A 19800-nucleotide genomic window follows, 5' to 3' on the forward strand; every position below is an offset into this window, starting at 1 on the left:
TGTATTTGGTTCTGCAAAGCCTAAAACGATTTTACGGGACCATTGAAGCTCCGATACATACTGAGCTTCAGATACTTGACGAGTGATTCCGAGTGTAAGACCTGATTCACAATCCCATAACAAAACTCTTCCGCAATCGTCTGAAATTGCAAGATAAGGTAGCTCATAGTGGAATTTAAGGCAAGTTATGTTAGAATTTAGAATTTCAATGGATCATAAGAAAGAAATATCATTTTTAGTAGTTTTATAGAGATAAATTGTGCCTTTACCGGCTAATGCAAGTAGCCCACATGCTTCCCAGTCCATGCTCCCTGTGTTGAACACTTTACTAGGTGGACAAAGTGAAGCAAATCGTATCTTAGCTTTATTAAAAGGATTCGCTTGCATTTTTTTTATAAATTGATATCGTCAAAAATTTTAATTCTACAATGTTTTAAATATATTAATATTTAGTTGTACAGAATCAAATCACATCTACTTGAAAAAAAAAAGGTAGTGGGGCTTCCAGGCGCGTTGCGCCCTCTAGCCCCGAAGATGTTTAGTATAAAACCGCTTTTTAACTTCACTTAAAATGCCACGTAAGCTACGTAAGAATATACGTAAGAGGAAGGGAGCATTGAAACATCCAATAGTAAAACTGACACCACAACAACAGTTGCAACAACAAATGCTGAATGACCCCACTATGTTGCAACAAATGTCAAGCAACCCTATGCTTTTAAACCGAGTTATTGGTGCACAGAGTGGAGGTTTAAGAGCGGCACTTTTAGCGAAAATGGCAGGCTATGGTGGAGCTGCAGACGGAACAGCTTATAACCCTCAAAGTCAAATGAATTTGAGTTCACTCAAAAATCAAATAACAGATGTCAAAAAGTCAAACATAGACATACAGAAACAAATAAGTGAAAACGAAAAGAAACTAGAATATGACAGACACACAAAGAAACTCAATGAGTTAAACGTAGAGAAAAAGAAGAAAGAAGAACAACTGAAAGAACTAAGTACAGAGGAATATGCGAAAAAAGTGTCAGAAAAAGCAGCAGAAGTAGCAAAAATGGAACAAGATGTTATAAATTTGAAAAACCATACTACTCAATATAAAGTACTGAAAGATGAAGAAATAAAACAAAAAGCCCTGAAGACATATATGGATAGCGATGAGTATAAAAAAAAGTTGAAGCAAATGTAAAGGCAGAAAAACTTTTACAGTTGCAAAACCAAACCGTACAGTATGAAAACTTAGCACAAGAAAGTAAAAATAACGACGCAGCCATGCAAAAGGCAATGAAAAGCGCAGAATATATAAAAGCTAATAATGACTGGTTAGACGCCCAAGCCAACGCTAAAGCAGCCCAACTTATAGGGTCAATAAGGACAAAAATACAAGCGGATGAAGACAGTTCAAATGAAGCTTTAACGAATGCTGACTTTAAGAACGCCTTCGAAGCTCTTCATAGTAAGGTGAAACTAGTGAACGACTTCTCATCTGGAAAGAAACTGAAGTCTGAAGGTTTCGACAAAGAGTTAAAAGAAGTAGCACAAAATATGACGAAAATAACAGATGCAGCAACGAGACAGGCAGTTCAAAGTGCCCATGACGCCGTTAGAACAGCTGTTGTGGAAAGTCAAGAAAAAGAGTTACAACAGACCAAAAGAGACCTAGTAAATGCTTTCTTAAGAACGAAAAGTCAGGTAGGACATTATGCTGCAGATGGAACATATGTGCCAGCTGGTGGAACTTATATACCAGCTGGTGGAACTTATATACTAGCTAGTGGAACTTATATACCACCAAACCCTCCAAGAGAAGCACCTGCACCAGGACTACCTAAAACATTTACATCGTCACATGGACACAGACACAGGCATGCACCAAAACCAACACAACAACCAACAGTTCAAAATCCAGCACCACAACAACAACAACAACCAGCACAACAACCACCTCCACAACCAGCACAGCAACCAACAGTTCAAAACCCTGCACAACAACCACCTCCACAACCAGCACAGCAACCAACAGTTCAAAACCCTGCACAACAACCACCTCCACAACCAGCACAACAACCACAAACAGAGCAAGGACATAAAAGAAGTAGAGAACAAGGAAACCAAGATTTCTTAAAAATGCTTAAGGAAGAATATGGTTACCCAGATACTCTTGACTTTAGTGACAGATATAAAGAAGCTATTAGAAAGTTCAAGGAAGGAAATACAGACCCGAACCTATTTAGCTTTATGGTTCAGCACCAAATGGGATATAATTTCAAACCTGGAAAATACAAGCTCGCTAAGGGATATGATTTAATAGCATATCATCCAAATGACATGAACGAATTTACTCCGAGATATTTGGTGTCAGAGCTAAATGACAATTCAACTCTCTTCATGAAACGCGTAAAAAATAGAGACGGAACGAAAGAAGAAAGGTTTATGAGTCCGGATGACTTAGATAGGGAACTTTTTAAAAACGGTCTCGGAATATATGAAATGCCAGCAGATGAGGTACAAGAAACTCAACAGGAAGAAGTTCAGATACAACCAGACATGGAAGAAATAGTTCAGCAACAACAGCTAGAAGAGCCTGAAGGAAACGAACAAGTCCCTCCTTTGGAAACTAACCTCACAGAACTAGATGAAGATTTGGAACAGCCGAAAAATCTTGACCCTCAACAAGAGTATGAGGTGAATATGGAATCTTTCCAAGAGTCTAAAAAAAATTCGGCTGACATAGTAGAAGAATATCGAAAAATGTTTGCCGACATACAAAAGACTCCAACATCAGATGAAAATATTCAGCATAGAATGGAAGTACTGAAAGATAATGTACGCAAATACAACAATCCTTTTTACTTACGACCATATAACGTTCAATCTTTGGCTGAACTCGGTGAAAATAAAAGGTTAAATTTCAACAAAACATATAGAAATGAAACATTGTTTAAAGTTCATTCAGAACCTAACCAATATGGAAACAAACCTACTTTTGTTTCTGCAGACTATGGAACTACAATGAGATGGGGTCATAAAGCTAATCCGGATAGGTGGTTCATAAACTTACAACCACAATTCCAAGAAGTTGTAGACGCAATGGAAGTGAATGGTGAACCAGATATAGCTGGTATTTTCAGCGCGGCTTTAATGCCATTGAAAGATATGAAAGATGCAGATATTTTGAACCAGTATGAAATGAACATGGCTGATGGAAATATAACACCTGACGTTCTAAAACATTTATCTCAAAGAACTACACAGAACCATAGAGATGGTATATTTGGTGAAGAGTTTAGAAAGACAGTTAGGGAGAGAGAAGGAAGAGAACCTATTGTACATGACCTTGCAAACGAAAGTTTACAAAATGTCATAAAAACTTACTTTGCAGACAATGAACCGAGAAGGGATGAATATTTAAGAAAACTCAAATGGACAGTACCAAATGAAATGTTAGTATTGAAAAACATGTTCCTTGACAAAATAAAACCAACTACAGAAATAAATGACGAAAGACTGAAACATTGGGTAAAAGCTTTCCCATTCACAAAAGATATTATTGGTAACATGGAAAGAAAACCAGAATGGCTACAAAAACATATATTTGGAAACGAGCTTATTCCATATGGACAAGCTCTGTTTGAAGAGCTTGAACCGGAAACTCAGGAAAGAGTCATGCAAACAATACGCGAAGACTCAAATACAAACTATGACAAAATCTTTCTAGGATATAGGTTACCTGAGATGGGCGACCAGAGCCCAAAGGCAAAAAGGACATGGGAAATTTACAACATACTAGGTGAACATGAGGCAAAGATGCAACAACTTGAAGCAGAGGGCAAGTTACCAAAAGCGACACCAAAGAAGAAGAGAAGAGTAGAACAAAGTGAAAGTAGTGAAGAAGTAACTTCATCTAGTGAAAGTAGTGGCAATGAAGGAAAAAGAAGAGTTAAAAACTCAGTCAGGAAGAAAGTAAAGCTTGGTCCGAGTGGGTTCTATTATGACATATAAATCCAACTATTCTATATTTTTACCCATATGAAATGTACGCCGCTCAGAATATAACGCCAACAGTTTTGGATGCCATGAATGGAAATGTTTCCGAATGGTATAACGAATGCGACAATGCCATTAGAAGGTCAGAAATAGTTCCTGGAACTTACGAATATACAACTGCTGTTTCTTATGGAAACGTAGGTGAGTTTGGAGAAGGTTCTTCAACAACAGTAGATATTGCTTGCGACAGGTTTCATATTATTTCTATTGACAACTCTTTCTTATACGTGGAACAAGACATTGAAATAAAACCTTCTGCCAAGTTGTCTGAAAAGAAAGGTTGCAATGGAATTTTCTATGTCGGATACCAATATGCTCCAGAAGTTTTCATGGGATATAAGATATATTCTAACTCTGACTTAGTTCAAACAGTAACATGGGCAAACTATGAATGGTTCGCTTTAAGAAACTCAGTACAACCACAAGCTAGAGAACAAACAGACCAGTATGCAACTATTGAGAAAATAAGAAGACTTGACCCTAACGTTCCAGGAGTTTATGTTAACCTTTCTGGTTCAGATGGAACTGCTGCCACTAAAGTAAAACTGAAACTTAGAGTTCCTTTGTCATCTTTCCTCATCTTCAGGTTTTTAAGATACTTGCCAAACTGGGCAGGAAAAATTTCTATCGAACTTACTCCAAGCAAAAATAACTTAGTCATTGCACCAACACAAGACCCATTCACTCTTACAGACGTAAAGGGAACAAATAAAACGTCATTCGCCGAATTTTGCAAAGACAAAGTTGACTTAGACTTTGGTTTCTCAAACCTCAACACTGAAGTAAACTATTATTTCAATGCTGCTGGAGATGCTTGGGACCCAGTTAAGTTCACATGCGAAAAATTTGAATGCAAGAGAATAGAAAGCAGACTTGCAGTCTATATGTTGGACCCAGATATTTCAAATGCTTTAGCTGCCAAATATATTGCAGTTCCACTTATGTTCCCTATACACCAAATATCTGTCAAAGACTTTGCAGGTGAAGTTGGAAACCAAAGTGCTGACCCAGGTGCAAGAACAGATATTGCCTTAACAACTGCAATGAAACATGCAGATACTATGTTTGTTCTTTTCAGACGAACTATAAATGACTATTCTTGTTTCTACAACCCTGGTATTAAATATCATATAAACATAGATGGCAAATATTATCCAAGAGAAGAATATTCTACAGTTGAGGATATGAGGTCATACAACTTGACATTAGATGCTATGAACTTTAACAACAACTTCACAACAACCATTAACCCTGAAATGCAAAGTTCTATTATGCCATATGTGAAAGTATGGACCCATACAGGAGGTCAAAAAACTCAATATACAAATGGAGACCGTTCAAACTTTTGGCTTGGCATTCCATTTGCTGACTCAGAAGACTTTATGGGTGGTATTTCAACTGTTGGTACAGTTCAAATACAATATACTGGTGACAGAGACGGTCCAGATGAATTGAAAGCAAAGAAGTTTACAAAACCAATAGCACTTTTCACGGAAGATGCTCTTTTGAAAATTCGTTCGATGAAACCTGCTGGGGCTCCTCAGATTGGCATAACGACAGCTTCCATCGAGCAGATTTTGGCAGCAGGTCAGTAAGTTGTTCTTGAACTGACTTCTCTCCGTCAAATATTGACAGTACGCCAGTTTTGACATAATATTGTATTATAAACTTTCCTTTAGAAATATCTGTAAGTTTTGAAGTTATATTTTTGTCTGCTTCAAGAACTTTCACCATTTCAGTTATACCAACTTTCTTTGCTTTATGAAAATATTTAGGTTCAGCAAAGACTGCTATTCTATAACATTTTCCATTGTTTGTGTAAAGAACTATTCTGTCAATGTATTTGTATTGTTTGTGTGTGTAAACTTTGTTTTGCTTCAATTCGAAGAGATATCTGAATACGTCCATCTTTTTATTCTAAGTAAAATGTCATTTCCGAAAAATAGAAGTGTAAGTGTTTCAAAAGGTTTAATGGCGGTGGCAGATGTGAAGTTAAATTCACCAACTCAAACAAACAGTCAAAGTGTTGTTGTCAATGTCAAAGACAGAGATGTTGAAGTGGGGAAACCATACGAAGACGAAGATGGTATAACAATAGTTCCTGTAAAAGAACAACCAACATATCCTGAAGTTAGCAGAGACTTAAGTTCTGTTGCAGATATTCGAAACGACTACCAACAACTGAAAGACAAACTTAAAACTCAGGAGAAGATTTGTCAAGCTTTAAGTATAATGTTAAACTTGGTCGAACACAACCACCCTGTAAAAGTGAACTCATATGTCATTGCACCTCATGAAGTTTTGAAAGAACTATTGAAACTTTTGACAGAGGCAGACGATATAAACATCAAAGAAATAGAACCCGACATTAGTTGCTGTGGTGTTTCATATAATGTCATTGACAAGATATACGTTATGAAAGGAGGTGAAACGTTGAACTTAAAATATAGTTTCCCAGACGTTATAAAAATATTTGACGACCACAACATTTCATTAAAATTTATTTGCTAAGTAAATGGCAGAAGACATAATGGTTTATACTATTACGACTAAAAACCCTGAGTCATATAATTCTATAACAACAAACTTACAAAGTCCTCAAGGACGATATTGTAAACTAACCTTAAACACAATGACGACTAAAGCCTGTTTTGCTCTTTTGACACCAGAAGACTTTATTGTTGTGAATGGTAAAAAATACTCCTTTGAAGATACTTACTCAGATATACCACCAACAGGTTTTGTTGACTTATTTAATACTTTAAGGACGGGTGTAACATGTGCTGCAACTAGAGCAGGTTTCATTATGTTTGGATGTCCGACTGAGTTTACTATAAACGATATGAGTTATAATACAAAACTTATATCTGGTTTTTACTACCAACAGTTTCCTATAACAGGAAAAGGTGTCATACAAGGAATGTCTGTTCCATTGACTTTAAGCACACCAATCTTATATATTGTTTCAAACTTAGGTTCAAAGTGTTATTCGAATGTCGACAGAAACTATTATGACCAAAAGATACTTATGCGTATAAACAATACTTTCTCTGCTGGTTTGCCTATTGTTCATTCGAATGCAGAGTTTTCAGCTTTAGTAAACTCAAACACTTTAGCAAACATAAACTTAACCTTAGTTGACGCAAACTTTGTTCCTGTAAAACTTTTATGTCCTATGTATTTGTCAATGACGGCAGAAAGTTTCGAATTGGAAGATGCAACTGGTGAAAGTATTGTATTACAAGAACAACTTCAACAACAAATAGCTCAAGAACAACAAATGCAACAAATGGAACAAATGGAACAACAAGCTCAAGAATAAAAAAATATTTTTTTTTATTTTTATAAAAAAATGTACAGAATAGATGTTTCAGATTTTTATGACTTCCAAGCATTCAGAAATATGTGTCCATTTCGAGACTATAACAAAGCAGTCGAGAATTTGAAACGTTTAGTCATTTATGTTGACTCTGCCCCAGAATGTTATGTCATGAAAGAATGGGATGTTGTCTTTAACAAACCAAGAGCAACAATAGTGTCTGAACAAGAATGTAGACAGAAACTTAAGAAAATAAAAGTTGTACAAGTTGGAAGGAAGATGTTAGATGCTTGGGATATCTTATTGTCAAAGTTAGAAGATTTTTCAGTTCGAGGTATAAAGTTCTATACACCATCTCCAAACTTCTATTCTATCTTCACTGGATATAAATACGAACAAGTAGAATGGACTTTCAAAGTTAACGCTCCAGAGGATCATAATAAGACAAAGTTACTTGTTGTTGTTGAGTTCGCCGCCAATCATAAATCCAGTTAGGTACCGGTAATGTTACATATTCTTCCACTCCCACACCAGTTATCGAGAGTTTCAACAACGATGGCAACGAAGTAATTTCAGGCAATTTATACACAGCCAAAATCATACTCAAACTTAAATATTACAAAGACATATTATCTCTTTGCAACAGAAAGCAAGCTTCCAGCGCCTCTGTCACTAGCGTCAAAACATCACAAAATGTTAGCACTGCAACAGCCGTAGCAAGCACGAACAAGACAGAATGGACTTTCAAAGTTAACGCTCCAGAGGATCATAATAAGACAAAGTTACTTGTTGTTGTTGAGTTCGCCGCCAATCATACATCCGAGTTAGGTACCGGCAATGTTACATATTCTGACACACTCTCCACACCAGTTATCGATAGAGTTCTTTACAACGATGGCAACGAAGTAATTTCAGGCAATTTATACTCAGCCAAAATCATACTCAAAAGTAACTTAACAATTACAAAGACATATTATCTCTTTGCAACAGAAAGCAAGCTTCCAGCGCCTCTGTCACTAGCGTCAAAACATCACAAAATGTTAGCACTGCAACAGCCGTAGCAAGCACGAACAAGACAGAATGGACTTTCAAAGTTAACGCTCCAGAGGATCATAATAAGACAAAGTTACTTGTTGTTGTTGAGTTCGCCGCCAATCATACATCCGAGTTAGGTACCGGCAATGTTACATATTCTGACACACTCTCCACACCAGTTATCGATAGAGTTCTTTACAACGATGGCAACGAAGTAATTTCAGGCAATTTATACTCAGCCAAAATCATACTCAAAAGTCTTAACATTACAAAGACATATTATCTCTTTGCAACAGAAAGCAACGCTTCCAGCGCCTCTGTCACTAGCGTCAAAACATCACAAAATGTTAGCACTGCAACAGCCGTAGCAAGCACGAACAAGACAGAATGGACTTTCAAAGTTAACGCTCCAGAGGATCATAATAAGACAAAGTTACTTGTTGTTGTTGAGTTCGCCGCCAATCATACATCCGAGTTAGGTACCGGCAATGTTACATATTCTCTTGGAAAGTCTCCATATTTATCTGCGCCAACTGTTGTTGCTGAAAATCATACAGGACCATTCAAGGCCGGTGAATATATTCCAGTTAAAGTTACATTACAACACTTTGAGGCAAAGACAGGAAACTTCCAATATAGATTCTATGCAGATCAGAAATGGATAGATCTCCCAGACGACAATGTAACTGAAGTAGAAACCCCATCTGCAATTAAGAAATTACATGCCGACGAAGGCAAAACATATCTACTCAACATTCCAGCTCCAAAGTATGAAGATATCAAAGAAGATGGGAAAGTTAAACTTCAAATTAGGTTAGCTGGATCCAAAGATCAAGCTCAATCCAATATCATTGAAACAGAGGTTTCACTTCAGAAACAACAATACGTTGCACCAAGCCCTGATGATTCCAAGCCAACTCCAACACCTGAAAATAGTGGACTTACTGGTGGACAGAAGGCTGGTATTGTTATTGGCGTTCTTCTTGCTGTTATCCTTATTATTCTCATCATCTACTTCGTTTTCTGCAGGAAACCATCTAAAGATAAATCATCATCTGATATCCAAGATGATTCCGGCTCCGGTGTTAATGTGTAATTTAATTTAATTAAGGATGTCAATTTGGAAGAAAAGTGAGAAAATTCCTAAAATGCTAAAAATGAATTTTCCAAACGTACTTTTTTATCTCATTTTTTTGATTTTGAAAAAAATTTGGAGAGAAGAACTCTTCGTTTTTGAATTTTGTCACGATGGTTTTAAAGTATAGGGTGTCCAAAGGTGTGTTTAGCACAAACCTGAATACTGCGAATAGAAATAAACAAGTTACATATATATAAAGTTTATTTAAATATAATCACCATTGGATTCAATCACGCGTTCGCAGCGATCGATCCAGGCTTGAAAGACACGCTTTAAATCATCATGAGAAAATTGCTCAAATTGCTCTCTTACAAAATTTTCAAGATCATCTGGACTCGCGAATTCGCGTCCTTCAGCTCTCTTTTTTAGCGTGCCGAATAAATAAAAGTCAGAGGGTGCAATATCAGGTGAATAAATTGGGTTTGGAACAACTTTGACATTGTTTTCCACCAAGTAATTCATTACCTTATGACTTTTGTGAACTCTTGAATTATCAAAATGAATTGCAAACTTTTGTTTTTGTTGTTTGGATTTCTCAAACTCATCAGAATTGATAATTTGAGTAAGAACATTGTCAATTAGATACTGAGCATTCATCGTATTAGGTTTTTGAAGAATATCAATTGCGATGATGTCATTTACGCCCCAAAAAACCGACAACATCATCATTGGTGTGTCAATTTTTTTCTTCGGGAATGTTTGCGGATTTTTCTCGTAAACGAAAAAGGGGATTTGACGGAGTCAAATCCCCGCTCGCAAAAAGTGGACTTTACATGTCAAATTTTATATGCATGTAATGTCCACTTTTATGAGTTTTAGGAAGGAATTGGAAGCCATGAGTTACTGACATTTCATCAGTATCTCATAGCCTCCAATTCCTTCTTAAAATGGGAGAAACTTTGTCCGAATAGTTTAACATTCGGACAAAGTTTCTCCCATTTTAAGAAGGAATTGGAGGGTAAGAGATATACCATATGAATGTATATCTCTTACCCTCCAATTCCTTCTAGAAAGTGTCCAAACTTTGGGTTAATTGCAAACTATTAACCCAAAGTTTGGACACTTTCAAGTGGAGATGGAAGGCTTTGGGGTATATATTAATACAATATACCTCAAAGCCTTCCATCTCCACTACAAATGGGAGAAACTTTGTCCGAATAGTTTAACATTCGGACAAAGTTTCTCCCATCTTTCAATGTAATTGCTACCTGTGAGGTACTGACTTGAAGTCAGTGCTTCACAGGTAGCAATATCCAAAAATTTAAAAACATTTTATCAGTTCGTTAAAGAACTAGAGCCTCCTAGGTACTGAACCAGAATCAGTGCCTAGGGGACTCTAGTGATCTATATAAATCTGAGAAACTTTGAGGAAATTGTTCGACATTTCCTCAAAGTTTCTCAGCAATTTAGCGAGGAATGTTCGTTATCGTGTAGATATTTATAATATATACATGATAACAAACATTCCCGCTAAAAGATGTAAAATCTTATAAGAAATGATTGCAAAAGAATAACAAATTGCAACAAATTTTATATGAAACTGAACCTTATGAGGTAGTGATTCAAGATCACCGCCTCATAAGATTCAGTTTCAATCTCAAGTATCTCAAAAGTAAGGCTCTATTTTTTGCCATGTAAAGTGTCACTTTACTGTCAAACCGTTTTTATCGTTTTCGTTTACAACATTTTCATCCTTCGGGATCCATATGATTTTGGCTTCTGTTGCATATTGAAACCAAGACTCGTCCCCTGTTACTAAAAAGCGAAACTTCTTGGATTGATACGCACCCAATATAGAGAGGAGCTCTTTCGAAGATTGGACTCTAGATTTTTTTTGAACTGAATTAAGGTTGTGCGGAACCCAACGTGTATACGCTAGTTTGTAGTTCAAATAATTGTGCAGATAATAACTGACTGTTGTACGTGGTATCTTTGTCATCTCCTCTATCCTTCTAAGTGATGCTCTTGGGTCTTCATCTAGCGCTTGAAGAATTGCTTTGATTTTTCTTTGATCCGGCGATTTTTTGTCAATTTTTATGATGGGCGCCTTTTTGTTCATGAAGTGATACATCCTAACATGATACGTTACAGTGGAATAGCTAGGAGCATCCATACCGAAGCATTTTACCAATGTCTCGTAGATTTTTTTACAGTCTTTGCATTTTTTGCAAGAGCGAGGATGTTTTCTTTATGATTCATTAAAAAAATGAAAAAAATCCCGCCAAAATTTCCCGCGAAACCGCCTCTTGTCTCAAAATTCATTTTATATCCCGGCATGGCGCCAAAATACAACATACTCATCATATACATATATTCATATTTTTTATTATATATTTATAATCAGCATATATCTCCTTTAATAGTCTCATATAGAGCGCTGTGCTAAACGCACCTTTGGACACCCTATATATTATACACATGTATTGATATTACTATTTTTGTATATTTTAAGAGAAAATTATATTCTCCTAAAGTGAAAACAATTTTCCAAATTGCAGCTCCTTCAAAGATTTCTGAAGACTCAACGGTTAAAATTACAGTTTCTATCACAGATCCAGCTGGTCAAACTGCTACCTCTTTATATTAATATAATATTTATTTTGATATATTTTTTAGTTTAACTTTTTTTCTTTGATAAATATTTTATTTTATATTTTAAACCCTTTATTTTTTAATTAAATCATGTCTTGTAAATCAAATTACAACATGGCAAACTTTTGATTCGATATATATAGTTTACGTAACAAGTGATAGCTCCATTAGAAAGCTGAGTTTTGAAAATTACAATACATAGCATATCATTTCCAGACTTTCCCACTTTATTTTTTTTTTATTTTTTTTTAAAATGTTTCGTAATTTCAGGATGCTTTTCCCCTTTAACTTTGTTAAATGCGTAATTTTTTTCTATCTGACAACTGGCTTGAAAGATCATTGAAAATGCGATATAAACAATTTCATTTTTTTTCGACTTTTTTTTATAAATAAAGAAAATAAATATACAAATAAAATTATTTCTTAATTATTTTGTCATATTTGACAATTATATCCTGTCTCAAAGTATCCAAATCCGCAAACTGTGTTGCGTATCTCGAAGTGTCTTCGTCGTACGGCTTAATTACATCAGCCCTATCCAAGAACATCATCAAATGAAACGCGAGAGCTTTGTATTTTATCTGCATCAAAATTGCCAAAGCAGGATGGAAATCTCTTATTGATATGAACAGCAACAAAGCGTTCATTGCATTTCCAGTATCCAAGAAGTGGTGGGCGGCTCTTCTCAACAAACTCTTCGACTCATTCGAAAACTCTTCCAATTTGCAGACTTCGACAGAATCTTCCCATCTTCCGTTGTCCTGAAGATATCTTGCGGCAGAAAGATTAGCGCCAGCTAAATGCATCAATATACAGCCTTCTATAAATCTGTGCTGTGCAAAAAGTGGAACAGCGGTTGTTATCAAAAATTCTGTCACGTTTTGTGGCAAAATTTTATCTTCGTAACCGAGAAGCAACGCCGAACAAATGCTTGCCACTATTGTGAACTCGCTTTTGTTGGAGAGACTCTTGAAAACTTCGACAGCTCCTCTTCTATCACCCATTCTGAACTTGAACAACAAGTTGAAAATGGCAGAAATCGGAGTATCTGCAGGAGAAAACAGAGAAGATTGAATCCTCAACGCGGAAACAACTTCTTCTTTCCCTCCAAACATGGAATGCGTGCTTGCAACCTCGGACCTCCCAAACTACGTGAAACACACTTCCAAATAATGGAATCAGTTGGAAATCCATGGTCATTAGCTATCTCAGCTATTTGAAGTGCTTCTGACCATGTTCCTGTAGTAGGATTCGTTAATAATTGCTCACCCATAAGCTCTAACCGTTGCTGGGCGGTTTTTAGCGGTTTTAAGAGGGCAGGTGAAGTGATTCTTTTTACAGATCTCCAGTCTCTTGCAATAACGAATTTCACGGCTTCGTCATTGAGCGGGGAGACGAGGACGAGTCCATTTCCTGTTACAGCGAATGAGGAAACAGAAAAAGGACAACTTTCCACTTTTTCAAGTGAAAAACCAAATTTTCCGTCTCTCGCGTGTACGTACAATCCGCTGGATGATCTCTCGAACTCTATCCTGTCTATGTCGATGAAAGGAGAGTATGTTTGCTTCGATGTACCGAAAGCAAAGTCGTAAAACATAATTACGCCGTCTGTGTCAGCAGTTATGATGCAATCGCCTTTCCAAGCAAGACAAGTTGTCCTGGAGTTCTCCCGTGAGTTACGCAGCCTCAGAACAGGCATCTGTGCTATGCCGTTCTTGTATGTGTAGACTTGGATTTCTCCGGTAGATAATAATACGGCGAAATTGGGAGTATCGCCTTGGAAACATGTTGCTGGTATTCTGGATACTTGGACTGCAACAGCGGTGATGGATGTTTGAAGAGTCATCGGCTTTTGTTTGACATCATAAAAAATACCAAGGTCGTATTTGCCGTGGACGAAAACGCCGAGCTCCTCTGAACATATTAGGTCTGTGGCAGGGCCAAGGCGAGTGTGGATTGGAATAACTTGGCGCTTGGGAAGATTTATTGATCCACACTCGGTTTTTGAGTACCACAGAAGGACATCTTTGGTAAGGAACTTGATCTTTTCAATGGATGTGCTGGATGCAAGGTAGTTCTGTGTGTATTTCCCTTCTGAAACGTCTGCGAAAATTATCTTTCCGGTTGGAGTGCCGAAAGCAAGGATTCCGTCGTAGAAATCGTAACAGGTTGGTATCTGTGGTATAATTTGAGACTGCGCGATGACGTAAGGTATATCATCTTTTATGGCAAACATAACTAAGCCATTTGATGGAGAGAACGCGATGTATCGCTCGGGAAGTGCACGGTTACATGCAGCGGATAGTGGTAAATACTTCGATTTTAAGTCAAACAGCTCTCTTTTCAATTTTATTGTTCCTGATTTTGTAAAAATGTAGTCTTCGTTACAGATATAGATACTGAGTGACGAGTCTTGACCATAAACTGTAATTTCGTTGTCATTTGTTAAAGAAGGAAGCAGTTTATGGAAAGATGATTGGGATGATTCATCGATTACAAGATTTCGGCCAGATTTGGTCGCTATGTTAAACGTAAGTATTTTTCCTTCAAGCATAATTAATAAAATATTACTAATATGGGGATGATGTTGAATTTCTACGATTTTTTCTGATTTATCTAAAGTATGGGATTGAGATTGAGATGTTGGAGCCTGCTTGGCATTCTTTGACGTGATAATTGTAAAGGATGGACCATTAGAATATAGAATTGCAGTGAATATATCTGAACTATTAACAGCCATCCTTGTATATGTACCAGGAACATCTATCTTCCAAAGTATTCGTGAGTTTTTCGCTTGATCTTCAGCTTCATACGGCCAAAAATCGATACTATAAATTGTATTTGGTTCTGCAAAGCCTAAAACGATTTTACGGGACCATTGAAGCTCCGATACATACTGAGCTTCAGATACTTGACGAGTGATTCCGAGTGTAAGACCTGATTCACAATCCCATAACAAAACTCTTCCGCAATCGTCTGAAATTGCAAGATAAGGTAGCTCATAGTGGAATTTAAGGCAAGTTATGTTAGAATTTAGAATTTCAATGGATCATAAGAAAGAAATATCATTTTTAGTAGTTTTATAGAGATAAATTGTGCCTTTACCGGCTAATGCAAGTAGCCCACATGCTTCCCAGTCCATGCTCCCTGTGTTGAACACTTTACTAGGTGGACAAAGTGAAGCAAATCGTATCTTAGCTTTATTAAAAGGATTCGCTTGCATTTTTTTTATAAATTGATATCGTCAAAAATTTTAATTCTACAATGTTTTAAATATATTAATATTTAGTTGTACAGAATCAAATCACATCTACTTGAAAAAAAAAGGTAGTGGGGCTTCCAGGCGCGTTGCGCCCTCTAGCCCCGAAGATGTTTAGTATAAAACCGCTTTTTAACTTCACTTAAAATGCCACGTAAGCTACGTAAGAATATACGTAAGAGGAAGGGAGCATTGAAACATCCAATAGTAAAACTGACACCACAACAACAGTTGCAACAACAAATGCTGAATGACCCCACTATGTTGCAACAAATGTCAAGCAACCCTATGCTTTTAAACCGAGTTATTGGTGCACAGAGTGGAGGTTTAAGAGCGGCACTTTTAGCGAAAATGGCAGGCTATGGTGGAGCTGCAGACGGAACAGCTTATAACCCTCAAAGTCAAATGAATTTGAGTTCACTCAAAAATCAAATAACAGATGTCAAAAAGTCAAACATAGACATACAGAAACAAATAAGTGAAAACGAAAAGAAACTAGAATATGACAGACACACAAAGAAACTCAATGAGTTAAACGTAGAGAAAAAGAAGAAAGAAGAACAACTGAAAGAACTAAGTACAGAGGAATATGCGAAAAAAGTGTCAGAAAAAGCAGCAGAAGTAGCAAAAATGGAACAAGATGTTATAAATTTGAAAAACCATACTACTCAATATAAAGTACTGAAAGATGAAGAAATAAAACAAAAAGCCCTGAAGACATATATGGATAGCGATGAGTATAAAAAAGAAGTTGAAGCAAATGTAAAGGCAGAAAAACTTTTACAGTTGCAAAACCAAACCGTACAGTATGAAAACTTAGCACAAGAAAGTAAAAATAACGACGCAGCCATGCAAAAGGCAATGAAAAGCGCAGAATATATAAAAGCTAATAATGACTGGTTAGACGCCCAAGCCAACGCTAAAGCAGCCCAACTTATAGGGTCAATAAGGACAAAAATACAAGCGGATGAAGACAGTTCAAATGAAGCTTTAACGAATGCTGACTTTAAGAACGCCTTCGAAGCTCTTCATAGTAAGGTGAAACTAGTGAACGACTTCTCATCTGGAAAGAAACTGAAGTCTGAAGGTTTCGACAAAGAGTTAAAAGAAGTAGCACAAAATATGACGAAAATAACAGATGCAGCAACGAGACAGGCAGTTCAAAGTGCCCATGACGCCGTTAGAACAGCTGTTGTGGAAAGTCAAGAAAAAGAGTTACAACAGACCAAAAGAGACCTAGTAAATGCTTTCTTAAGAACGAAAAGTCAGGTAGGACATTATGCTGCAGATGGAACATATGTGCCAGCTGGTGGAACTTATATACCAGCTGGTGGAACTTATATACTAGCTAGTGGAACTTATATACCACCAAACCCTCCAAGAGAAGCACCTGCACCAGGACTACCTAAAACATTTACATCGTCACATGGACACAGACACAGGCATGCACCAAAACCAACACAACAACCAACAGTTCAAAATCCAGCACCACAACAACAACAACAACCAGCACAACAACCACCTCCACAACCAGCACAGCAACCAACAGTTCAAAACCCTGCACAACAACCACCTCCACAACCAGCACAGCAACCAACAGTTCAAAACCCTGCACAACAACCACCTCCACAACCAGCACAACAACCACAAACAGAGCAAGGACATAAAAGAAGTAGAGAACAAGGAAACCAAGATTTCTTAAAAATGCTTAAGGAAGAATATGGTTACCCAGATACTCTTGACTTTAGTGACAGATATAAAGAAGCTATTAGAAAGTTCAAGGAAGGAAATACAGACCCGAACCTATTTAGCTTTATGGTTCAGCACCAAATGGGATATAATTTCAAACCTGGAAAATACAAGCTCGCTAAGGGATATGATTTAATAGCATATCATCCAAATGACATGAACGAATTTACTCCGAGATATTTGGTGTCAGAGCTAAATGACAATTCAACTCTCTTCATGAAACGCGTAAAAAATAGAGACGGAACGAAAGAAGAAAGGTTTATGAGTCCGGATGACTTAGATAGGGAACTTTTTAAAAACGGTCTCGGAATATATGAAATGCCAGCAGATGAGGTACAAGAAACTCAACAGGAAGAAGTTCAGATACAACCAGACATGGAAGAAATAGTTCAGCAACAACAGCTAGAAGAGCCTGAAGGAAACGAACAAGTCCCTCCTTTGGAAACTAACCTCACAGAACTAGATGAAGATTTGGAACAGCCGAAAAATCTTGACCCTCAACAAGAGTATGAGGTGAATATGGAATCTTTCCAAGAGTCTAAAAAAAATTCGGCTGACATAGTAGAAGAATATCGAAAAATGTTTGCCGACATACAAAAGACTCCAACATCAGATGAAAATATTCAGCATAGAATGGAAGTACTGAAAGATAATGTACGCAAATACAACAATCCTTTTTACTTACGACCATATAACGTTCAATCTTTGGCTGAACTCGGTGAAAATAAAAGGTTAAATTTCAACAAAACATATAGAAATGAAACATTGTTTAAAGTTCATTCAGAACCTAACCAATATGGAAACAAACCTACTTTTGTTTCTGCAGACTATGGAACTACAATGAGATGGGGTCATAAAGCTAATCCGGATAGGTGGTTCATAAACTTACAACCACAATTCCAAGAAGTTGTAGACGCAATGGAAGTGAATGGTGAACCAGATATAGCTGGTATTTTCAGCGCGGCTTTAATGCCATTGAAAGATATGAAAGATGCAGATATTTTGAACCAGTATGAAATGAACATGGCTGATGGAAATATAACACCTGACGTTCTAAAACATTTATCTCAAAGAACTACACAGAACCATAGAGATGGTATATTTGGTGAAGAGTTTAGAAAGACAGTTAGGGAGAGAGAAGGAAGAGAACCTATTGTACATGACCTTGCAAACGAAAGTTTACAAAATGTCATAAAAACTTACTTTGCAGACAATGAACCGAGAAGGGATGAATATTTAAGAAAACTCAAATGGACAGTACCAAATGAAATGTTAGTATTGAAAAACATGTTCCTTGACAAAATAAAACCAACTACAGAAATAAATGACGAAAGACTGAAACATTGGGTAAAAGCTTTCCCATTCACAAAAGATATTATTGGTAACATGGAAAGAAAACCAGAATGGCTACAAAAACATATATTTGGAAACGAGCTTATTCCATATGGACAAGCTCTGTTTGAAGAGCTTGAACCGGAAACTCAGGAAAGAGTCATGCAAACAATACGCGAAGACTCAAATACAAACTATGACAAAATCTTTCTAGGATATAGGTTACCTGAGATGGGCGACCAGAGCCCAAAGGCAAAAAGGACATGGGAAATTTACAACATACTAGGTGAACATGAGGCAAAGATGCAACAACTTGAAGCAGAGGGCAAGTTACCAAAAGCGACACCAAAGAAGAAGAGAAGAGTAGAACAAAGTGAAAGTAGTGAAGAAGTAACTTCATCTAGTGAAAGTAGTGGCAATGAAGGAAAAAGAAGAGTTAAAAACTCAGTCAGGAAGAAAGTAAAGCTTGGTCCGAGTGGGTTCTATTATGACATATAAATCCAACTATTCTATATTTTTACCCATATGAAATGTACGCCGCTCAGAATATAACGCCAACAGTTTTGGATGCCATGAATGGAAATGTTTCCGAATGGTATAACGAATGCGACAATGCCATTAGAAGGTCAGAAATAGTTCCTGGAACTTACGAATATACAACTGCTGTTTCTTATGGAAACGTAGGTGAGTTTGGAGAAGGTTCTTCAACAACAGTAGATATTGCTTGCGACAGGTTTCATATTATTTCTATTGACAACTCTTTCTTATACGTGGAACAAGACATTGAAATAAAACCTTCTGCCAAGTTGTCTGAAAAGAAAGGTTGCAATGGAATTTTCTATGTCGGATACCAATATGCTCCAGAAGTTTTCATGGGATATAAGATATATTCTAACTCTGACTTAGTTCAAACAGTAACATGGGCAAACTATGAATGGTTCGCTTTAAGAAACTCAGTACAACCACAAGCTAGAGAACAAACAGACCAGTATGCAACTATTGAGAAAATAAGAAGACTTGACCCTAACGTTCCAGGAGTTTATGTTAACCTTTCTGGTTCAGATGGAACTGCTGCCACTAAAGTAAAACTGAAACTTAGAGTTCCTTTGTCATCTTTCCTCATCTTCAGGTTTTTAAGATACTTGCCAAACTGGGCAGGAAAAATTTCTATCGAACTTACTCCAAGCAAAAATAACTTAGTCATTGCACCAACACAAGACCCATTCACTCTTACAGACGTAAAGGGAACAAATAAAACGTCATTCGCCGAATTTTGCAAAGACAAAGTTGACTTAGACTTTGGTTTCTCAAACCTCAACACTGAAGTAA

At 36.8% G+C, this 19800-nt stretch overlaps 2 protein-coding genes and 1 pseudogene across 3 annotated transcripts, besides 6 other annotated features; 2 read left to right on the plus strand and 1 right to left on the minus strand.

Annotated features, from left to right (window-relative positions):
* The first annotated feature begins 2955 nt into the window (after window positions 1-2955).
* Window positions 2956-7775: a mobile genetic element.
* On the plus strand, window positions 4035-5353 carry TVAGG3_0298830 (protein of unknown function, DUF4106 family; the record flags this gene model as incomplete). Its single annotated transcript, XM_051229452.1, has 1 exon — window positions 4035-5353. A coding segment is annotated over one exon (1319 nt), but the record flags the coding sequence as incomplete, so codon positions are not given.
* Window positions 7776-9663: 1888 nt separating the features above from the next.
* Window positions 9664-9691: a terminal%2Cinverted (terminal inverted repeat of Mariner transposon ID:TVAGG3_0298840).
* Window positions 9664-11945: a mobile genetic element.
* TVAGG3_0298850 lies at window positions 9744-11849 on the minus strand (annotated as a pseudogene). Its single transcript has one exon. A coding segment is annotated over exon 1 (2106 nt).
* Window positions 10245-10388: a mobile genetic element.
* Window positions 11918-11945: a terminal%2Cinverted (terminal inverted repeat of Mariner transposon ID:TVAGG3_0298840).
* A 3592-nt stretch (window positions 11946-15537) lies between these two features.
* TVAGG3_0298870 (protein of unknown function, DUF4106 family) lies at window positions 15538-17576 on the plus strand (the record flags this gene model as incomplete). Its single annotated transcript, XM_051229453.1, has 1 exon — window positions 15538-17576. A coding segment is annotated over one exon (2039 nt), but the record flags the coding sequence as incomplete, so codon positions are not given.
* Window positions 17577-17922: 346 nt separating this feature from the next.
* Window positions 17923-19800: part of a mobile genetic element that runs on past the window's edge.

The sequence above is a fragment of the Trichomonas vaginalis genome, chromosome V (genome assembly GCF_026262505.1).
Source record: "Trichomonas vaginalis G3 chromosome V, whole genome shotgun sequence".
Taxonomy (NCBI): domain Eukaryota; phylum Parabasalia; order Trichomonadida; family Trichomonadidae; genus Trichomonas; species Trichomonas vaginalis.